General features: G+C 39.3%; 2 protein-coding genes across 5 annotated transcripts; both read right to left on the reverse strand.

The window, feature by feature from the left end:
* Positions 1-279: 279 nt before the first annotated feature.
* Positions 280-8,615, reverse strand: rab41 (RAB41, member RAS oncogene family). 4 transcript variants are annotated; one of them, XM_083915897.1, is made up of 8 exons: positions 8,468-8,615; positions 6,793-6,851; positions 6,340-6,393; positions 5,332-5,437; positions 4,895-5,006; positions 3,831-3,924; positions 2,540-2,606; positions 280-2,302 (listed from the first exon to the last, which is right to left on the reverse strand). In XM_083915897.1, the coding sequence occupies exons 1-8, from the start codon at positions 8,544-8,546 to the stop codon at positions 2,238-2,240; spliced, it is 636 nt and encodes a 211-aa protein (XP_083772023.1). In that variant the 5' UTR covers positions 8,547-8,615; the 3' UTR covers positions 280-2,237. The 4 variants fall into 4 exon arrangements, with proteins under 4 accessions (XP_083772023.1, XP_083772024.1, XP_083772025.1 ...); XM_083915898.1 differs by lacking the exon at positions 3,831-3,924 and adding an exon at positions 4,357-4,450; XM_083915899.1 differs by lacking the exon at positions 5,332-5,437 and adding an exon at positions 5,942-6,047.
* On the reverse strand, positions 8,601-15,603 carry arr3b (arrestin 3b, retinal (X-arrestin); the record flags this gene model as incomplete). The annotated part of the gene is made up of 16 exons (XM_083914931.1): positions 8,601-8,668; positions 11,405-11,454; positions 11,565-11,588; positions 11,687-11,764; positions 11,930-12,067; positions 12,324-12,396; positions 12,548-12,632; positions 12,721-12,856; positions 13,010-13,086; positions 13,177-13,236; positions 13,382-13,575; positions 13,656-13,700; positions 13,800-13,860; positions 14,017-14,047; positions 15,078-15,111; positions 15,576-15,603. The coding sequence occupies 16 exons, from the start codon at positions 15,601-15,603 to the stop codon at positions 8,601-8,603; spliced, it is 1,182 nt and encodes a 393-aa protein (XP_083771057.1).
* Between the last annotated feature and the right edge of the window lie 663 nt (positions 15,604-16,266).

A 16,266-nucleotide genomic window follows, 5' to 3' on the forward strand; every position in this document is an offset into this window, starting at 1 on the left:
GATGAAGATCAAGAAAGCCGCGTGTGCTTATGTAATGTCATGTTCAGTGGTAGTCACACCCTTCTGTTGCAACATTGCATGCCTCTGATGAGTGGTTTCAGTCTACTATACACCTGTTACACACACACACGCACACACACACACCCGCATGTGACGTGTTTCTCACATTCCCAGGTGCTCTAAGGTGTTTCCTACGGACTGTATGTACAGAACATGAGTATTTGTTAAAGAATCATAAGAAAAAAAGGCATCACAGATGTTAAATGTTGGTGAAATATCTTTATTTTATTCCATGTGATAGGCCTACACTTGTTTCATTAACTCTCCTTTTTATACATCAGATAGTAATAGTACATTATTCACACAAATGTTGCTAAACACGAGTAGACAGCATATTTCAAATGGACAGACACAATTCAGAAAAGCACAAAGCTGAGTATTTAGTAAGTGACAAGTAGTAGAAGAGCTGCTCATGTTAAAATGGCCGTTCCATGTGTTTTAATTAAATACTTACATTTTTAAAACGCTGACATTTCAAAACAAGCTACAGCAAATGACCAGTGTCTTTTGTTGTGCTATGGCTAGTTAGTTGGTATGCGTTACACTGTGTGTGTTTGTGGGTGTGTGTGTGTGTGTGTCTTTAAACCGTGCAGCCTTTACCTGTGACTGTAAACCAAGCTACTGACTACACTGCAAAGAAAAAAGAAAAAAGAAGTCTTTTCCAGCAGTGTGACAGAAAAAAAAAGGTTACCGTGCCCAAGTGTCGCCTGTGGGTGGAGTCCCGGCAGACACGCAAACAATAAATAAAATAAACTTTCCCCATGCGTGTCAGCATCTGTACTTTTGGTCAAGCATACACTGTTATCTGTATGTTCTGTAAGTTACAAAATAAATAAACACATAAAACCAACAGTCCTACACAGGCAATAGCAATACAGCAAAGGATACTGCAACTAACTTCTCTGCACTTTTTTACAGCAAGGGTGTTAGTAAGCGTTAGCTGTATCTGAGGACAAACTCTTTATCTACCAGCTCTACAAAACAACTAGTGAAGCCATGAACCAGTCAGCAGGCTTCTTTATATTTTACAATATTGTGGCTTGATTCAGTGCACAACGTTGGTGAACAAACAAGCAAGGCATCTGTGTTCTTATCCATATGAATCCTGCATGGTGAGCATGCTGCATGTTCTTGCAATAGTGTAGTCAACACAACACAAATTTATCGATGAGATGGTGGGTACGTCATAGCGACCAAAGTGACAACTTTCCATCAGCGTGGAAAAAAACTAAACACTGGCTTTTTTAAAAATGTCCTACATAAGGGGAATCTAATAACAGCGAACTCCTCCTCAGACATGTTAGTATGCGAGTAGCTAATTTAACAACATTGGAAAGACAGTTGCTATAGTTTTAATGCAGACATAGCTTCAGGTTAGTAGCCATTCTAGTAAACTTGGGATGGTTTTCGTTTAATGGTCTTTTACCTTTTTGTTTGGTTACACATCCCCTTTTGCACTGTATTAAATAAGGTCTCAAATGATGTCAATTTGGCCTGCTAACACACTGTTGTATTTGGCAGTTGTTAGGTATAAAGAATACCTAATGAATGAACCACTGAGCCTCTACAATAAAAAGGGTCCATTTGAGCCTAATGTGGCGTTATGATGGTTAGCAATGATGTAAATTTACTGGTAAGATCCTGTCTCTACTTCCTCAAAATAAGACAAAGTCAAGAAATACTCAGATATCCGAGAGATAGAACAGTTGTAGCAAACTCTCTATTTAACATAAAAAAAGTACAAAGTAAAATACAATGGGCTGAGAACTCAACCTTGCAGAGTCATTTAAATAATCCCAAGCAGTTTTACTTTACAACAATGACAAGAGTAACAGCACTAAGAATCCGAACTGTGCAATAACTCATGAGCGGTTAGCTATGTCAGTCTGCAGTTCTATATAATGCCATGCAACTGGATGAAAATCTGAACACACCGTTAAACGTATCCCTTGTTTTTAATGTTTACTTTTGAACCTTTTTTTTCTCCAGATAATCTGTTTCAATACAGTAATGCACATCCACACGGTTACTCTGAAAAGTCACTGAGTTGAAAAAGGAAAAAAAAAAAAAAAGACAGGTCCTCCGTCCCAATGGCAGTTTGCCAAGGGTGGGGAGCGTGGCCACTGAGAGACAAGCTGTTGGTGGGGAGGAGACAGGCTGGGTGTGGGTCAGGTGTACTAGCATGAGCAGCTGCTCTCGGTGACAGTCATCTCTGGCTGTTTCTCCAGTTTGATGTCGATCACTGAGAGGACTCGAGTTAAGTAACATCCTGAATGAATTAGCAAATATCACTTCAGCATTTTCCGCAGCATTAGCTGGCTTCAATCTCCTCTGTGAACATTTTCTCTCTTCTGTAGAATAAACAACCAGGTGCTTGCTACCAGCTTTTCGATCTCAACAGGATTAGCCAATGTAATAATAATTTAACAATTAAGCAATTGACAAAAGATTTGTGTGAAAGCCGCTTTAAAAAGGATACTGTCCTCTTTGCTTTTCTCTGGTGTGCTATCCATCCCGGGCAATGCAGCAGCAACACGACGGAACAGCTATAAAACATAAGCAGATAAATTAAATGACTGAACACATTTGAAAAGCTTCGTAAAAGTAAAATGCTGTTAAATAAGGCTGACTGATCTGTATAAAATGTTCTATCACAGTGTGTGTAATTGCACTGCCACACTGATAATGTGTTATTGTACATTTTCTGGGAAATCAAATGACAAACTGTATATTCATACTCAAAATAATTAGCCAGAAATGTCAATTTTCTAATCTGGTCTCCACAATGTTTTTAAAGGCAGTTGTTCACATCGATGAAAACATACAATCATGATTATTGATTTGCTCCATTGCCCCCAACGACTAAATAAAACCAAGGGATAGTTATCTCAGTATAAACAGAAAAATCTCTGAGGAGGAGCCAATTTATATCCTCTCACAATATAAACATATGAAGTCATCACCCACCCCCCCCTGTCACATGGGCTGTAAACAGTATAAACAGAAAGTGATCAGTTATAAGTAGACTCTCCTCAATAGTGCTTGGCGATATGATATTTTAAAAATGATATTAAAATGTCTATTGTACATATTTTCCTATATTTTTTCTATTGCAATGTTGAAAATTGTCATTGCGTTCTGATGTTTGCACTAAAATTCTTAATAAAACGAGAAAATAATTTTCGTTTGTATTTAATTTACTCATGAGTATAGAAAACAGTTTTTCCAGTGTAGCTAAATCATATAGACTACTACCAGACAATATGCTATATCGTGACACTTATCGTTAATTAGATATGAAATGACCGATTATCGGGATAAAAGATTCTGGCTGTATCACCCAGCCCTACTCCTAAATAACATATTCCATTGAATAACAGGCAAACACCAGGAGCGGTTAAAGCAGGGATACAAATTGTGATTGTAAATTGCTGGTTGAGATAACAGCATGAGAGTGAAGGTCGCCGTGCTAACCTCTTTCACTGGGAAAACCCATTAAAGTCACAGAAACAATTTAAAAAGCTACAGGAGTCAAGGGAAAAAGGCAAAAAGTACTTGAGAGAAAAATAAGCACAGTAGCAATAAATCTGTTAAGACCAAGTGGATAAAACATCTAAAAGCAAAGCCTGTGGGGAGAAAACACGACTAACACCGTATGCACTGAGAATACTGAGACATGTCATGATGAGGGGAAAAGGAGGCGGAAAGAGTTAAGTGTAGATTTTGAGGGCAAAATGAGCTCAACTACCTTGAGAGAGCATAATCTCTACCTGTTTGACATTGTAGCCAGTCTTTGCGCTGGTTTCAATGAACATGACATTCAGTTCCTTAGCTCTCTGCTCACCCTCCTCCGTGGTGATCTGTCTGCTCAGGTGGAAGCAGAGGGGGGAGATGGACGAACAGACACATATGGAAAGATATATCGCAAAGAGGACAGGCCAAAGGGAGAGGGAAGAGATGGAGAGAGAGCGAGAGAGAGAGAGAGAGAGAAACAAAGAGAGCTCAACAACAGAGTCTTGTTTTTTTTCGGGGTGGAAAAAGAGAGATGTTAGTTCGGTTATAACACAGACAGACAGAGAGGAGGACGAAGGGAGAGAAGCTGCTGTGCTGAGTAAAGATGAAGCAGCAGGGAAACGACTCCGCAGAACACGCATTCACTCAACAGCCACACTCTGATCCATATAATGAATACACGGGGGAGTTGTACATCCATAGGCTGGCCTCGCTAACCTAAAAGGACATCATGACTGTCAGGACTATTTGTCAGGATAACACCGACTGTTGCTGGACACCAACCTGTTTGACGTTATAGCCAGCCTTGGCACTGGTCTCTATGTACATCACATTGAGCTCACGAGCTTTCCTCTCTGCCGCCTCAACAGAAACTTGCCTGCCATGGCCCCGGGAAGGGAAGGGATGGGAGTGGAGTGTTGAGGGAAACAAAACAAAAAATAAATAAATAAATAAATCAAAATGACATGGAGAGAACAGAGCAGGAAAAGGGAACAAAAAAAGTAAAGCAAAGGAAAAACAGAAATATGATCAAATCATAGGAAATAAAAAAAGTATACAAATAAAATCACTTAAATCACTAATAAAAGAGGGCTGGGGTATGTGAAAAGCAAATGGATGATAAAAGTCAAAATTGGATGAGATGCACTGAAGGGGAGAAAAGCGGGATTCCAGGCTTTGGCAGTTTGTATACTATAAAAACGTAATTTTACCCATCTTCTAATTTGATTAAAATGATAAACTTGCAATCTATTTATCAATCATTGTAGCTAGAATAAAAAAACAGATTACAATCTTTCACACATCTCACACAACCATGTACCTTTTATCCGCCAGGTCTGTTTTGTTTCCAACAAGCATGATAATGACATCACTTCCTCTCTCTGTTCTAACATCGTCAATCCACTTTGACGTTTGCTGGAATGAATTAAGATCTGTGGATGAAAAACCCCCCAAAAAGTTACTGTACACGTCAACCACATGTAGCCCCAGAAGACTTAAGACAACATTTGGCATTCTAGCTAAGGTTAAAAGTGTGCTCAAGCAGGTATTACTTTAAAGCATTTTGTTAGAAAAGCTCATAGAGGAGTCGTGTGAGTAAGAAAAAGTATTACGAAGAGAAGCTTGAAGAAGGAAAATATACTAAAGAGAGATTCTGAAGGTTAGCAGGAGTACATCAAGTAGCATTTATGCAGAGATAGCTTTCTTCCAACTGCTCTAGACCCCCTACAGAAAGGTTAGAGTACAGCCCTGACTCACTGGTGATGTCATAAACAACCACGGCAATGGTAGAGTCACGGATGTAGCTGGGAATTAGGCTACGAAAACGCTCCTGTCCAGCAGTGTCCCAAAGCTGGAGCCGGACCTGAGGATTGGAACGGAGGGAAAGAGAAGGACAAGGAGATAAAAGATGGGGAAAAGCCGAACAAGAAAGTGGAGAATAGGACAGTCATAAAGGAACTGCAAGCCAAGCAGCAGAGATGAAAATGGTCTTTTATGGAGGAATGGGGGAGAATCATTCAAATGCAGAAGAGTCAGAGATGACCAGCGTTATGCTGATAAGTCATGTAAAAGGCGGCCCAGGTGAATCATGATTTAGGCTGTTTCAGAGGATCTCTGCCCGTGAGGTGACATCGGGAGACAGTTTCCATAATTCCTTACATCAGCCTCATATGTATCAGCATTTAGTAAGCACAGACCCCCCTGGGCACTGCTGAAGAAATGCTTTCGTATCACTATGGCTGATGCAAACAGTCTGGAATACACCTCATCATGCTGTGGGACTTTACAGGCTACCAAATGCTCTTTTTTTGTGCCCTCCACATACGAAGTGAAGGACAAGGAGGTGAGGCAAGGCCATGATACCTACTGGCTATGTCATAAACCACCACAGCAGCAGCTGAGTCGCGGATGTAACTGGGGATGAGGCTGCGGAAACGCTCCTGTCCGGCTGTATCCCAGAGCTGCAGCCGGATCTGTGGCCAGCCGTGAAATGAATGTGGAAAGTGGGGGGGCATTTCAAGACCCAGCCAGGGGATGGAAGGAAAACAAAAACTTGAAATAACGATGGAAGCTAAAAACATGATCACACGTCTAACAAGATGTATGGTAAAATCTAGGATTATGTGAAAAATAATGTGAAATGATAAAGGGATATAAATGGTGGCTATTACATAAAAAGCTAATGCATGCTTTAAGCTTTTCTAGCAGTTTTAAAACTACACAAATGGGAATGATGAGAATTACAATAAAATATATAGGGCTTACCGTGCGATCTTCTAGGTACATGGTTTTTGACAAAAAGTCAATACCAATTGTTGCCTGTAAGACAATCATCTCATTAAAACACTGTCATAGGCTCAATATTTGACAGTGCACAAGGTCTATATCTAAGAAAGAATATTAGACAAAGTTGTTTGACTACATCACATATTAAACATGATCTATAGTGGAAACAGTGCTGGAGTAACTAAAAAATATTAACGATGGCTCTGTTCCATTAAGGTGCTCCTTTATATCATGCCAGTGAGTCATCATGCACACTAACAATGATCTGGAGCTGGATGATCATGGAACAGCCATAATTAATTAATGTTAATGGTTACACTTGCGTTTAATAAGTCAATGTCTATTAAGAAAATGCGTTTTAGAACACACGCTATATATTGCATATACTGCAATCAATCAGTGCCTTATATTGTGCTGAATGTCTGTTATTACCTGATAAGTGTTGTCGAAACTGTCATACATAAACCTGGTGATGAGTGAGGTCTTCCCAACTGTGCAAAACAGAGTAACAGACACTTTAAGACTTGATCCCGGTAACCAAATGTCACATTCCTTAATAGTTAAGATTAAATACCCCATTATATGAATTGTAATTTTGTATTTAAAGGGAAGAAAATAATAATAATCAATGAGTCCATGACAACAGGAGTGAGTAAAGTGCTATCATCATTGATGCAATGTGGACTGTTGAACCCACACGCTGAGCTGGCAATATGGGTGGAGCCACAACATTTTGGAAAATGAAAAATGGCTTTATTTCTTAATTTAGTTAACGTGATGAGAGACTATCACTGTCATATTGGACATGCATAACTAAAATACAATCACGTATAATAATGTCAGTGCCACAGTCCCTGTATGTATGCTGACGTTGTATGGCCGGGGAACAGGCCGACTGGTCTGGACCCACACTGGCCGACGTGGCTCTGCAAAGGTGCTGCCCTAAGAAGCTAACAGCTAGTGAGTTGAATAGATGCTACACTGACAGACACGGATTCACTTAATTCCCTTTTATGTATATTTATTATCAGAAGCAAATGTTCCTATCAAACTACTGAAATACACGATTCAGTTACATCTCAGTAGTGAACGTCAATCACAGCTAACGAGGCTGATAAATGTATTTTAGTCCAGCACAGCTAACGTTAGCTAAAAGCAAGGCTAATGGAAGGAGGTTGGGGCACCAACAAAAGAAACGTCTGAGCTTCGGGGTTTGACACATGCGCATTGGAACTTGAGCTGCGCTGTGGGAGGGTTACTCCGAGGACGCAACATGACTTAAGTCTCAATAAATAAATGAATAACTAAAACATACATACTTCAATATATAAATAAGTAAGCGCGTATAATGAATAAATAAATGCATGCACAAAAAATAATAAAACATACATACTTCAATATATAAATAAGTAAGCGCGTAAAATAAATAAATACATGCACAAAAAATAATAAATAAATGTTTCATATTTATTTTTGTCCTCCAACATAATTTTTTTTTTTCCATCTGTTAATGAGGTAGGAGTCACATTTATTCATGGCTTTATTTATATTTTCCTGTATTTATTTATTAAGACTTAAATCATCTTTAGTCCTCCATATTGAGCAGATATAGAGGATGCGACCCATTTTTTTGGTGTCCCAGCCTTTTTCCATTAGCCTTGGCTAAAAGTAGTTAGCCAGCTGCCGTTAGCCTCATTTAGATGACTCAAACTAATGTTCACAGTAAAGACACTGTCTCTTAATTTAGTCGGGAAACAGACAGATACGTAGATGAAGTCACACATATTAACATTTACGAAATTGTAAGGTTACTTATTGTCGGCGTTTATCGTAAACGTTTAAAGAGCGAGATGTTTGGGCTAGCAATGACATCATCACGAGAGAGAGAGAGAGAGAGGAAAAATGATCTTTTGTCATTTTCACTCTCTCTCAAACACCTCGTTAACACTGAAATATCAACATCTCGCTTTGTATCATCGCTGGCCGTCCATGACCGGTGGATAACTTTATCCTGCCAGAGAAGCTAACAGTTAGCATGCTACCTTAATCCTAGCCACTTCTTCTAACAGAATCCTCTATTAGCACTTGGTTCAAGTTCCGTGCTTACCACTCTGTTCGCCCAGGAAGACGAGCTTGAACTTTCGTAGAGGGTTGCCAAACTCTCCGCCGCCGGTCGTAGTTGACATTTTGTCTTAAAAAGAAACAGCTAACTAGCTTTGACTTGGCTAATGATGTGATGTCTAGACCGGAGAAGAGCAGAGTAGTGTATCTTTATCCTGCAAGAGCGCTGTTGTTTTCTTCAACGTGCCTGAAGAGAAACAGCGCAACCAAGAGGCAACTGTGGAGACACGACAGAAAAGGTAATATAAAGCCTTTATTACGGGTCCATATTTTCATTAGGATGCATTACTGTTTATTGTGTTGAACAACGACTTTTTAATACAGTTTGGGCAGACAAGAGAGGTGCCAGTTCATCTCCTGGGTACTGCCGAGGTGTTGTTGAGCAAGGTACCGAACCCCCAACTGCTCGGGGCGCCGGTCACTGGCAGCCCCCTCGCACTGACATCTCTCCATTGGTTGCATGTATATAGGTGCTGTCCTGCATGTGTGTGTATTTCGGGCCTTTGTGTGTGTGTGTGTGGGTGTGTGTGTGTGTGTAAAATGAAAAATAATAGAGTGGAAATTGAATTTCCCCTTCTTCTTCTTCTTCTTCTTCTTAAACATTGAACACAGCAGGCCTACACATGAGGTTACACTGAGTCCAGTGATGGAAAGTAACATAGTACATTTACTCGAGTACAATTTTGAGGTACTTGTACTTTACTTGAGTAATTCCACTTTAATCCACTTATACTTTTAGTCCTGTACTTCAGAGGAAATATTGTTCTTTAACTCTACTGCATTTATTTGATAACTAGTTAGGAAGGCGAAGAAGAATTCCTTTATTAGTCTCGCAAAAGGGGAAATTCAATTTTCACTCTATTATTTTTTTAATTTTACACACACACAGGCCCGAAATACACACACATGCACAGACAGGACCTATATACATGCAACCAATGGAGAGTTGTTGGAGCGAGGGGCTGCCAGTGACCGAGCAGTTCGGGGTTGGGTGCCTTGCTCAACAGCACCTCGGCCAGCCCAGTCACCTATGGACTGAGCTACTACTTTACATATATATATATATATATATATATATATATTGTTGATAAGAGATTAAGCTATGCAGCAGTATATAAAGTAAATACAATTACCCCCACCTTTATCAGCTGCAACATTAATGTGATATTTACATTCAACTATCAACAATTATAATCTAATAGTATATTATTATGAAATGGGCCATTCTGCATAATCACTACTTTTACTTTTTGTACTTTAGGTACATTTTGACGCTATTACTTTTGTAATTTTACTTAAGTGACATTTTGAATGCAGGGCTTTCAATACTTTTTCCTTAAAGCTCTGAGTACTTCTTCCACCACTGGCTGAGTAAACATTGTACTAAAAATAGGTAAGATATAGTGTGTTTGAGGCTTGTTTAGAAAACAGACAAGGGCAAAAGAAACGGAGGAAATAAGTGAAAAGGAAGGTTTGTTCTTTTTAATGTGAGTCGCACTTTTTGAACCGTGTGGACCGTGTGAAAACGGCATCAGCGTGAAGCAAAATGATAAGCTAACTTCAGCTGTATTATGTATGATTCAGAGCAGTGCTTTAAAGCAACTACCCAGAGCAACTTTTCATAAAAATGTTTGTGTCAATTAAATTTTTAGTAGAAAATAAACAAATGAATCGAGCTTTGACAACAAAATGCTGCTTAAAAAAAAACTAAAATTAATTTTAACAGTGTTGTAATTGAGCATTTTGTTGATATAAGTAACTCTTTTGAGCAAAATTGACATAAATATAATGAGCAAAATAAACAAACGCAGTGAAATAATTGGGGAAACAATATGTTTATTAACTGCTCTTGTTGATAAAGAGTGACACAAGTAGGAGTATTTTGGGCACATTCATTCCTCAGCAGTACGTTCAGTCATTATCATGGTTCTACTGACACGGCAATGAAGATTAAGGAAAAATTAAGGTTTGGTAATCATAACACGTGGAAAGAAAATGTTACTATCTGTTACTGTTAATCTCTATACTATGGGGAATTTCCTTTGACACAGACAACTGTACAATACACTTTTATTTCTGTTTAATGCCGCTTTCAGAGAGATGGCTCTTTTTGAGCTCTCACAGTAATGACAAATAAAAATGCATATGTACAGGTGAAGTAAATGAAGTGTGTCTGTGGTTCCTCAATGGTATTTTGTGCTTTTATCCATTGGTTCTGAATTCCTTTGTGTTCTGTTTTCTCTGTCAGAGAGGTGGTTTTCCTTCGATGTTCGTCTCAGCCCTCCACGGCATCGATTGCGATGTCTGTCCTGTTAGCGTGAAACGGACAAACAGCTGATTTGGTGAGTCCAACATTACACCGAGATAACTCATGGAATGCATTTCATCTAATTTGCAGCCAAGAAAGCGTACTGGATGATCTAACAGCAAAAAAAGGTTCCTAGGTGAAACAGTGCATTCATTCAAAGCCCATCATATCTTCCTGAAGACATCATTACCTTTATTATGCAAATGCTCGTCTTACAAATGAAAAAAAACATTTATATTTATGATATTTATTTCATAGAGGAGACATGCGTTGTAGCCTTTGCCTTCGAAAAAGTGAACTCGGTCAAATGTGCTGAATCAGAGGTGACCTCACCTGAGCTAAAGAGGCTTTTATTCCAATTGGCTGCAGTTCATAAAACACACACAAGCACACAGGAGAAAAATATAAGCAGCATGTAACAAACATCACAGCCTCAGGCGCCTACGTGTCTTTCCATAGCGACGATTTCATACTTACACTTCTGCTCAGGATACAGCAATGACAGGCAGTAAAAGGATAAAAAAAGGGCGGACATGACATAAAACATTAATCCATACGGTCCTTTTGTGGTTTAAGAAGCATTTAAATGGAAAAATGCAAAAACATGGCGCTCACCTGCAGGTTTTGGGGACATCAGAGTCAGAGGAAGCTCCAAAGTGACATCGCTGAAAATGAGAAAAAAAGTTTAATTATTTAAAAAAATGTACAAGAGTAGAAGTATATTTATTATTCACTAATAACACGTGACGACAGATGAGAGAGCATCAATATTTACCTTCCTGTTAGCCCACCCAGCAGGCTTTTGGTGAAAAAGAGAGCACAATAAAAGAAACCTTTAGTCATCACACATTTAAGTATTATGCATAAATACTTTTTTCTATTCAGTTCAAGTCTTACCCGCCGCCGGACACCATTAGAGTGACCTTGACTTTATAAGAGACAACGATTCCCTGCACCTCCTTTTCTCCTTGAGACCTGCGAGGAGACAGGAATAGTTTACCTTCCAGAGCTTGAGGATTTGGTCTAAGACACGGTAATTGGATGACACAATGTTGTATCACCAGCACCACTCAATAAGAGGATGAAAACCTCTCCTGGGCTCACTGTAAGCCCTTCGATGAGAGGCCTAGAGTGGCTTACAGCGTAGTGGACGCTAGGTTGGTGTCCTCGTCCTTTAGCCGCCCGTCCACTGAAAGACCCCGCTTCTCTTTGTTGTTGGCCAGCGAGGGGGTTATAGTGAAGGATTTCTCGAATGTAGAGTTGGCGTTAATTGTCTCCCTGTGTACAGCAGTGAAATATAAAATTAAATAATAATACATCAACTTGTTTTCATTTACTTGATCTCAATCAATACCAACAGTAAACATAATAACAGTATAATAGCTGTATTGATTAGAGCTAGGTGTGTTGGGATGTGAGAATATATTTTTTACACAATATGAGTTCCAATTTGGCAGAAGATGCTAATAGATAAATGAATTACATGTATCTAAATCCTGCTTATAAGACCCATTTGATACACTGAAAGCCTTACCCAAACTCCTCAGAGCAGACTGGCTTGGTGTAAGTGTCAGATGAGTAGAGCACCACACTTGTTAGCTGCTCAACTGAAAGAATGAATAACTCTGTTAGAACGATCAGTTAAAATGTATCACTCTTGAACGTACTATACACACACACACGCACTTGAACCCCTACTCTTTTTCTTTCTTAAGAACTGGACTTCAGTCGAGCTTTAACCCTTTCCTCGTTGCTTACCTGACACTTTGATTTTCTTCACAACCTTGGTGGTTTCGTTGTTGACTTTCACACTAACAGTGATTGGATCTCCATGGTAATAAATCTAAATATAAGACAAAAATATTTGGAATGACGAAGCAAAAGTTATACGTATGTAATGCCCAAAATATAGTGTGTAGACTTCAATGTACCTCTTTTTCAAGGGAGGCCTCCATATTAACAGGTTTGTCACTCATCATAAACTGCTTGGCGATGTCAGCCTTGGGTCCGGCCTTGTTGTTAGCTGGTGCAAATTGTATTTTGCGAATCATCAGGCGGCACGTGTCCCTAACACCAGAAAAACACACACACAAAGACAGTCATGGTAAGCCCTATATATATATATATACACTGTATATTTGTATACTATATATGCCCTTTATCCTGCTACAGCTTAGGCTTAATGTAATACAAAGTTGAGCGGACAGTGGGCGTACACACTTCTTATCAACGACTTCATCTCCATTGTTGGCTTCTTTGGCAATGTATCCTTTAACCTCAAAGTCCACACCGCAAGCCTACAACAGAACAAGACCCGAATTAATGATTTAATTGTCAAACATTTGAAGTAGAATACAAGCGTGAGTGAATATGTACGGTTCAAGTACCTTGCCAGCATCATTTGGCCCAGGCTGTAGGGAGACTGAGCATGGAAGATCTGTTGGCATCTGAAACAAGTAGAATCAAGACATTAAGGTTTAAGATGTTGACTGGAAAGAAAATGTAAAGTAATGGTGTGTGGGTGATCAATATACTGTAATATATATTTGATATGTGACATAAAGAGCGAGTGAGTGAGTTATGATTCCTCACCTGGAAGGAAAAAGGACATCCTTGCTCTCCAACTTTCTTCAAGAGGGATTCCTGCATTGGTGTTTTTGTTGTGCTTTCACCTGTAGGTGGATACACCTGAATGCGCTTGATCCAGATGTCTCTCCTGAAGGACAGCCCGATGACATCCAGGTCTTCACTTCCGTAGCGGAAGGCACAAGCGAGGTAGACAAATACTGCAACAGAAAGGGAAATATTTAGTGTAGTCTTTGTGTTGCACAACTCTTATCATCGACTGTGAATGCGATAGAAATACCTTTTCTGCCATCAAGGCCAGCAGGGTCAACTTTAATAACACCATCTGCAAGTGAGAGGAAAACCATTAGATTACACAGAGAGGAACATATTGCATGTGTGCAAATTGACGATGTACAGTACAAACAGGCATTTTGCCACACACCAACTACTTCCACTGAATCCACATGGTCCACAAAGTCTCTCTTCCCCAAGTACAGGGCAATCTGAGAGAAAAGCAGAGGGGAAAAGAGTTAACTCCTCCGCCAAGGTTACAAGAGTTTAGAAGTTATTTCTGGGAGCTGGAAGAGCTACATAGAAAATGCACTCCTCCCTATGCCCTAGAGGGGCCCTGTAATGACTACATTATAGAGGCCACTTACATGTCCGTTGCCGCTGGTCTTCTTAAATACTCTGAAAGAGAGAGAGAGAAAAAAACGAACAGGGAATCAGACTATTATTTCACACTTTTAAAGGCTCACTGGATGCATTCGATAAAACAAGAAGTCCAAATGTGTCCCTATAAATATGCCTTCCCTATTGCGATGAAATAATTTAGTTTCTTTTTCCTTAAATTGTTAATCTACCACCTCCCACAGTTGTCATTCCCAATTATAGGATAGACCCCCCCCCATCCTCCACCCTACTCCTGCATGGATTAGTGCTCAGGCTGGAAAGGCTCCTGCTGGCACAAGTGTCTAATCTGGACATAAGATGTGATTATGATATGTTAAGTCAAGACATCATACTTAGTGTCACATATTATGAATAATGTCTATTTTTTCTTAGTATTTAATCAGAGTTTCGTTCATAAAGTTCATACATGTTGCTGAGGAGAGTCGACCCAGTATGTGCAATGCAGAATATTTCTCATTAAATGTGTAAAATTCTGAATATTTGTTTTTCTTAATGTTAGAATTACCTAGTATTACATTACCTTGCAAGCACAGTCACTTTGCTCCATGCACATAAACAATCTTTTGGGGTGTTAGCATCTTTTTTTAGTGCGGGCTAAAGTAATCCTGTAAAAACTCTTCCTTTGTCTTGTAAACCTCTCTTCTAAGATCAGATCCACACAATCCACCTTAAGCAGGATTTATCCGTATTCTGGAAGACTCAAGTGAGAGAGCGCTTGCCAAGATGTTGAATTGTTACATATACTGTAAGCCATTGGACTTCTCTCTTGTGCCGTTTGATCCCTGCGGTGGCCCTGAGCCTTTCTTGTTTCCAGATTCAAATATCTATTTTGTCTTTATTAAAACACAGTATCATAGAAGAGTCTTAAATCTAACTTAAGTTGCAAGAAGAATTAAAGTAAGCAAGTAAGTGTGGACTATCACCGTAGTCAAACTGTGAAAACAGTTGCAAAGGTGTGAATTTTAACCTCTAATGTAAACCAGTTGTTATGCGATAGTAGCTGAATTAATAAGCAAATGATACTTACTTTGACATGTTGACAGCAAAGTTATAGATCCAGTCTGGAAATAAAAGAGATACAATGAGTTACTATCTGGTTATTTTTGGATTTAGTGTAATTTTTAGTTCCTTTTCCTTAAAACAATTTATAGAAAATGTGTCATTACTTAAAATGTTCTACGTGATTTACTAATCCAAGAGTAAATCAATCATGAGGACCACTGATGAAGTTCATAAATTACTTATGACTGTTGAGACATGACAATCCGACAATTCTGAATAAGTTCCTGTCAGATAGTTTTGAGCGGTCTAAGCATACAGTATTTTCCTGTGAAGTAACAGCACTGACACAACTGTAATATCATTATCAATATCAGTGTATTTTTAATGTGCCGTTGGTCGGCAAGAGAAGCAGCTCACTTACCGTGTCCTCAGTTCTGTCAATGAGTCGTCCCTGTGGTCTTCTGTAATCCGTCACTGTTGACAGACACTGTGTAGTGTGTGCTTTTATACAATGACCTCCAACCTAGGAGTCCTCCCTTCAGCTTATCCATCCTCTCGGAGAAGGCTGTTGTCGAGAAAATCTGATTAATTCATTACAACACCACTGTTTTGGTGCTTAGTGTGTGTAAAAATAATGTTGTGTTTGTGACTTCAAGCGTGGCCAGTGTTGGGGGTGGGCGGACACGGAGGGCAATAGGTGTCCTGGAGGGAAGCTGTTGAAGCTGATATGTTGGTCACTTGGTCTCTGTCAGTTTTTGGATCAATCTCAGATTGTCTACAGTACACTGTGCTGCAGGACGTGAAAAATATTGTGTACTAACATTTGGCATATATGGTCCTCCATATTTTCCAATAGCTAGTGCAGGAACAGCGCAGGTAATTTGAAATATCTTTAGACGGATGATTGAACAACACCCAGCTGTCGATAGTGTTCTGCATCACTGTATGTCCCCGGAGGGGAAAGGTTTCTCGAAGTCTATGATTGTAAAAAAAAACAACCAAAAAAACGTTAAAATATAGTTTTTAGTGGCTCAATGATAAAATACTTCACTTCTTTGCTCCAAGATGTGAGATGCTACATCTGCTAGTTTCCATCGCGCCCCAAAATAAAACAGCCACTCCGAGCTGTGGAGTCTCTGATGCAGTGTCAGCGACAACAGCTTTCTCATTTTACAGCTAAACAGTTCATTAAAATATGTTTCTGAAAACGCTTT

The sequence above is a fragment of the Echiichthys vipera genome (genome assembly GCF_963691815.1).
Source record: "Echiichthys vipera genome assembly, chromosome: 6".
NCBI classification, from domain to species: Eukaryota; Metazoa; Chordata; class Actinopteri; order Perciformes; family Trachinidae; genus Echiichthys; species Echiichthys vipera.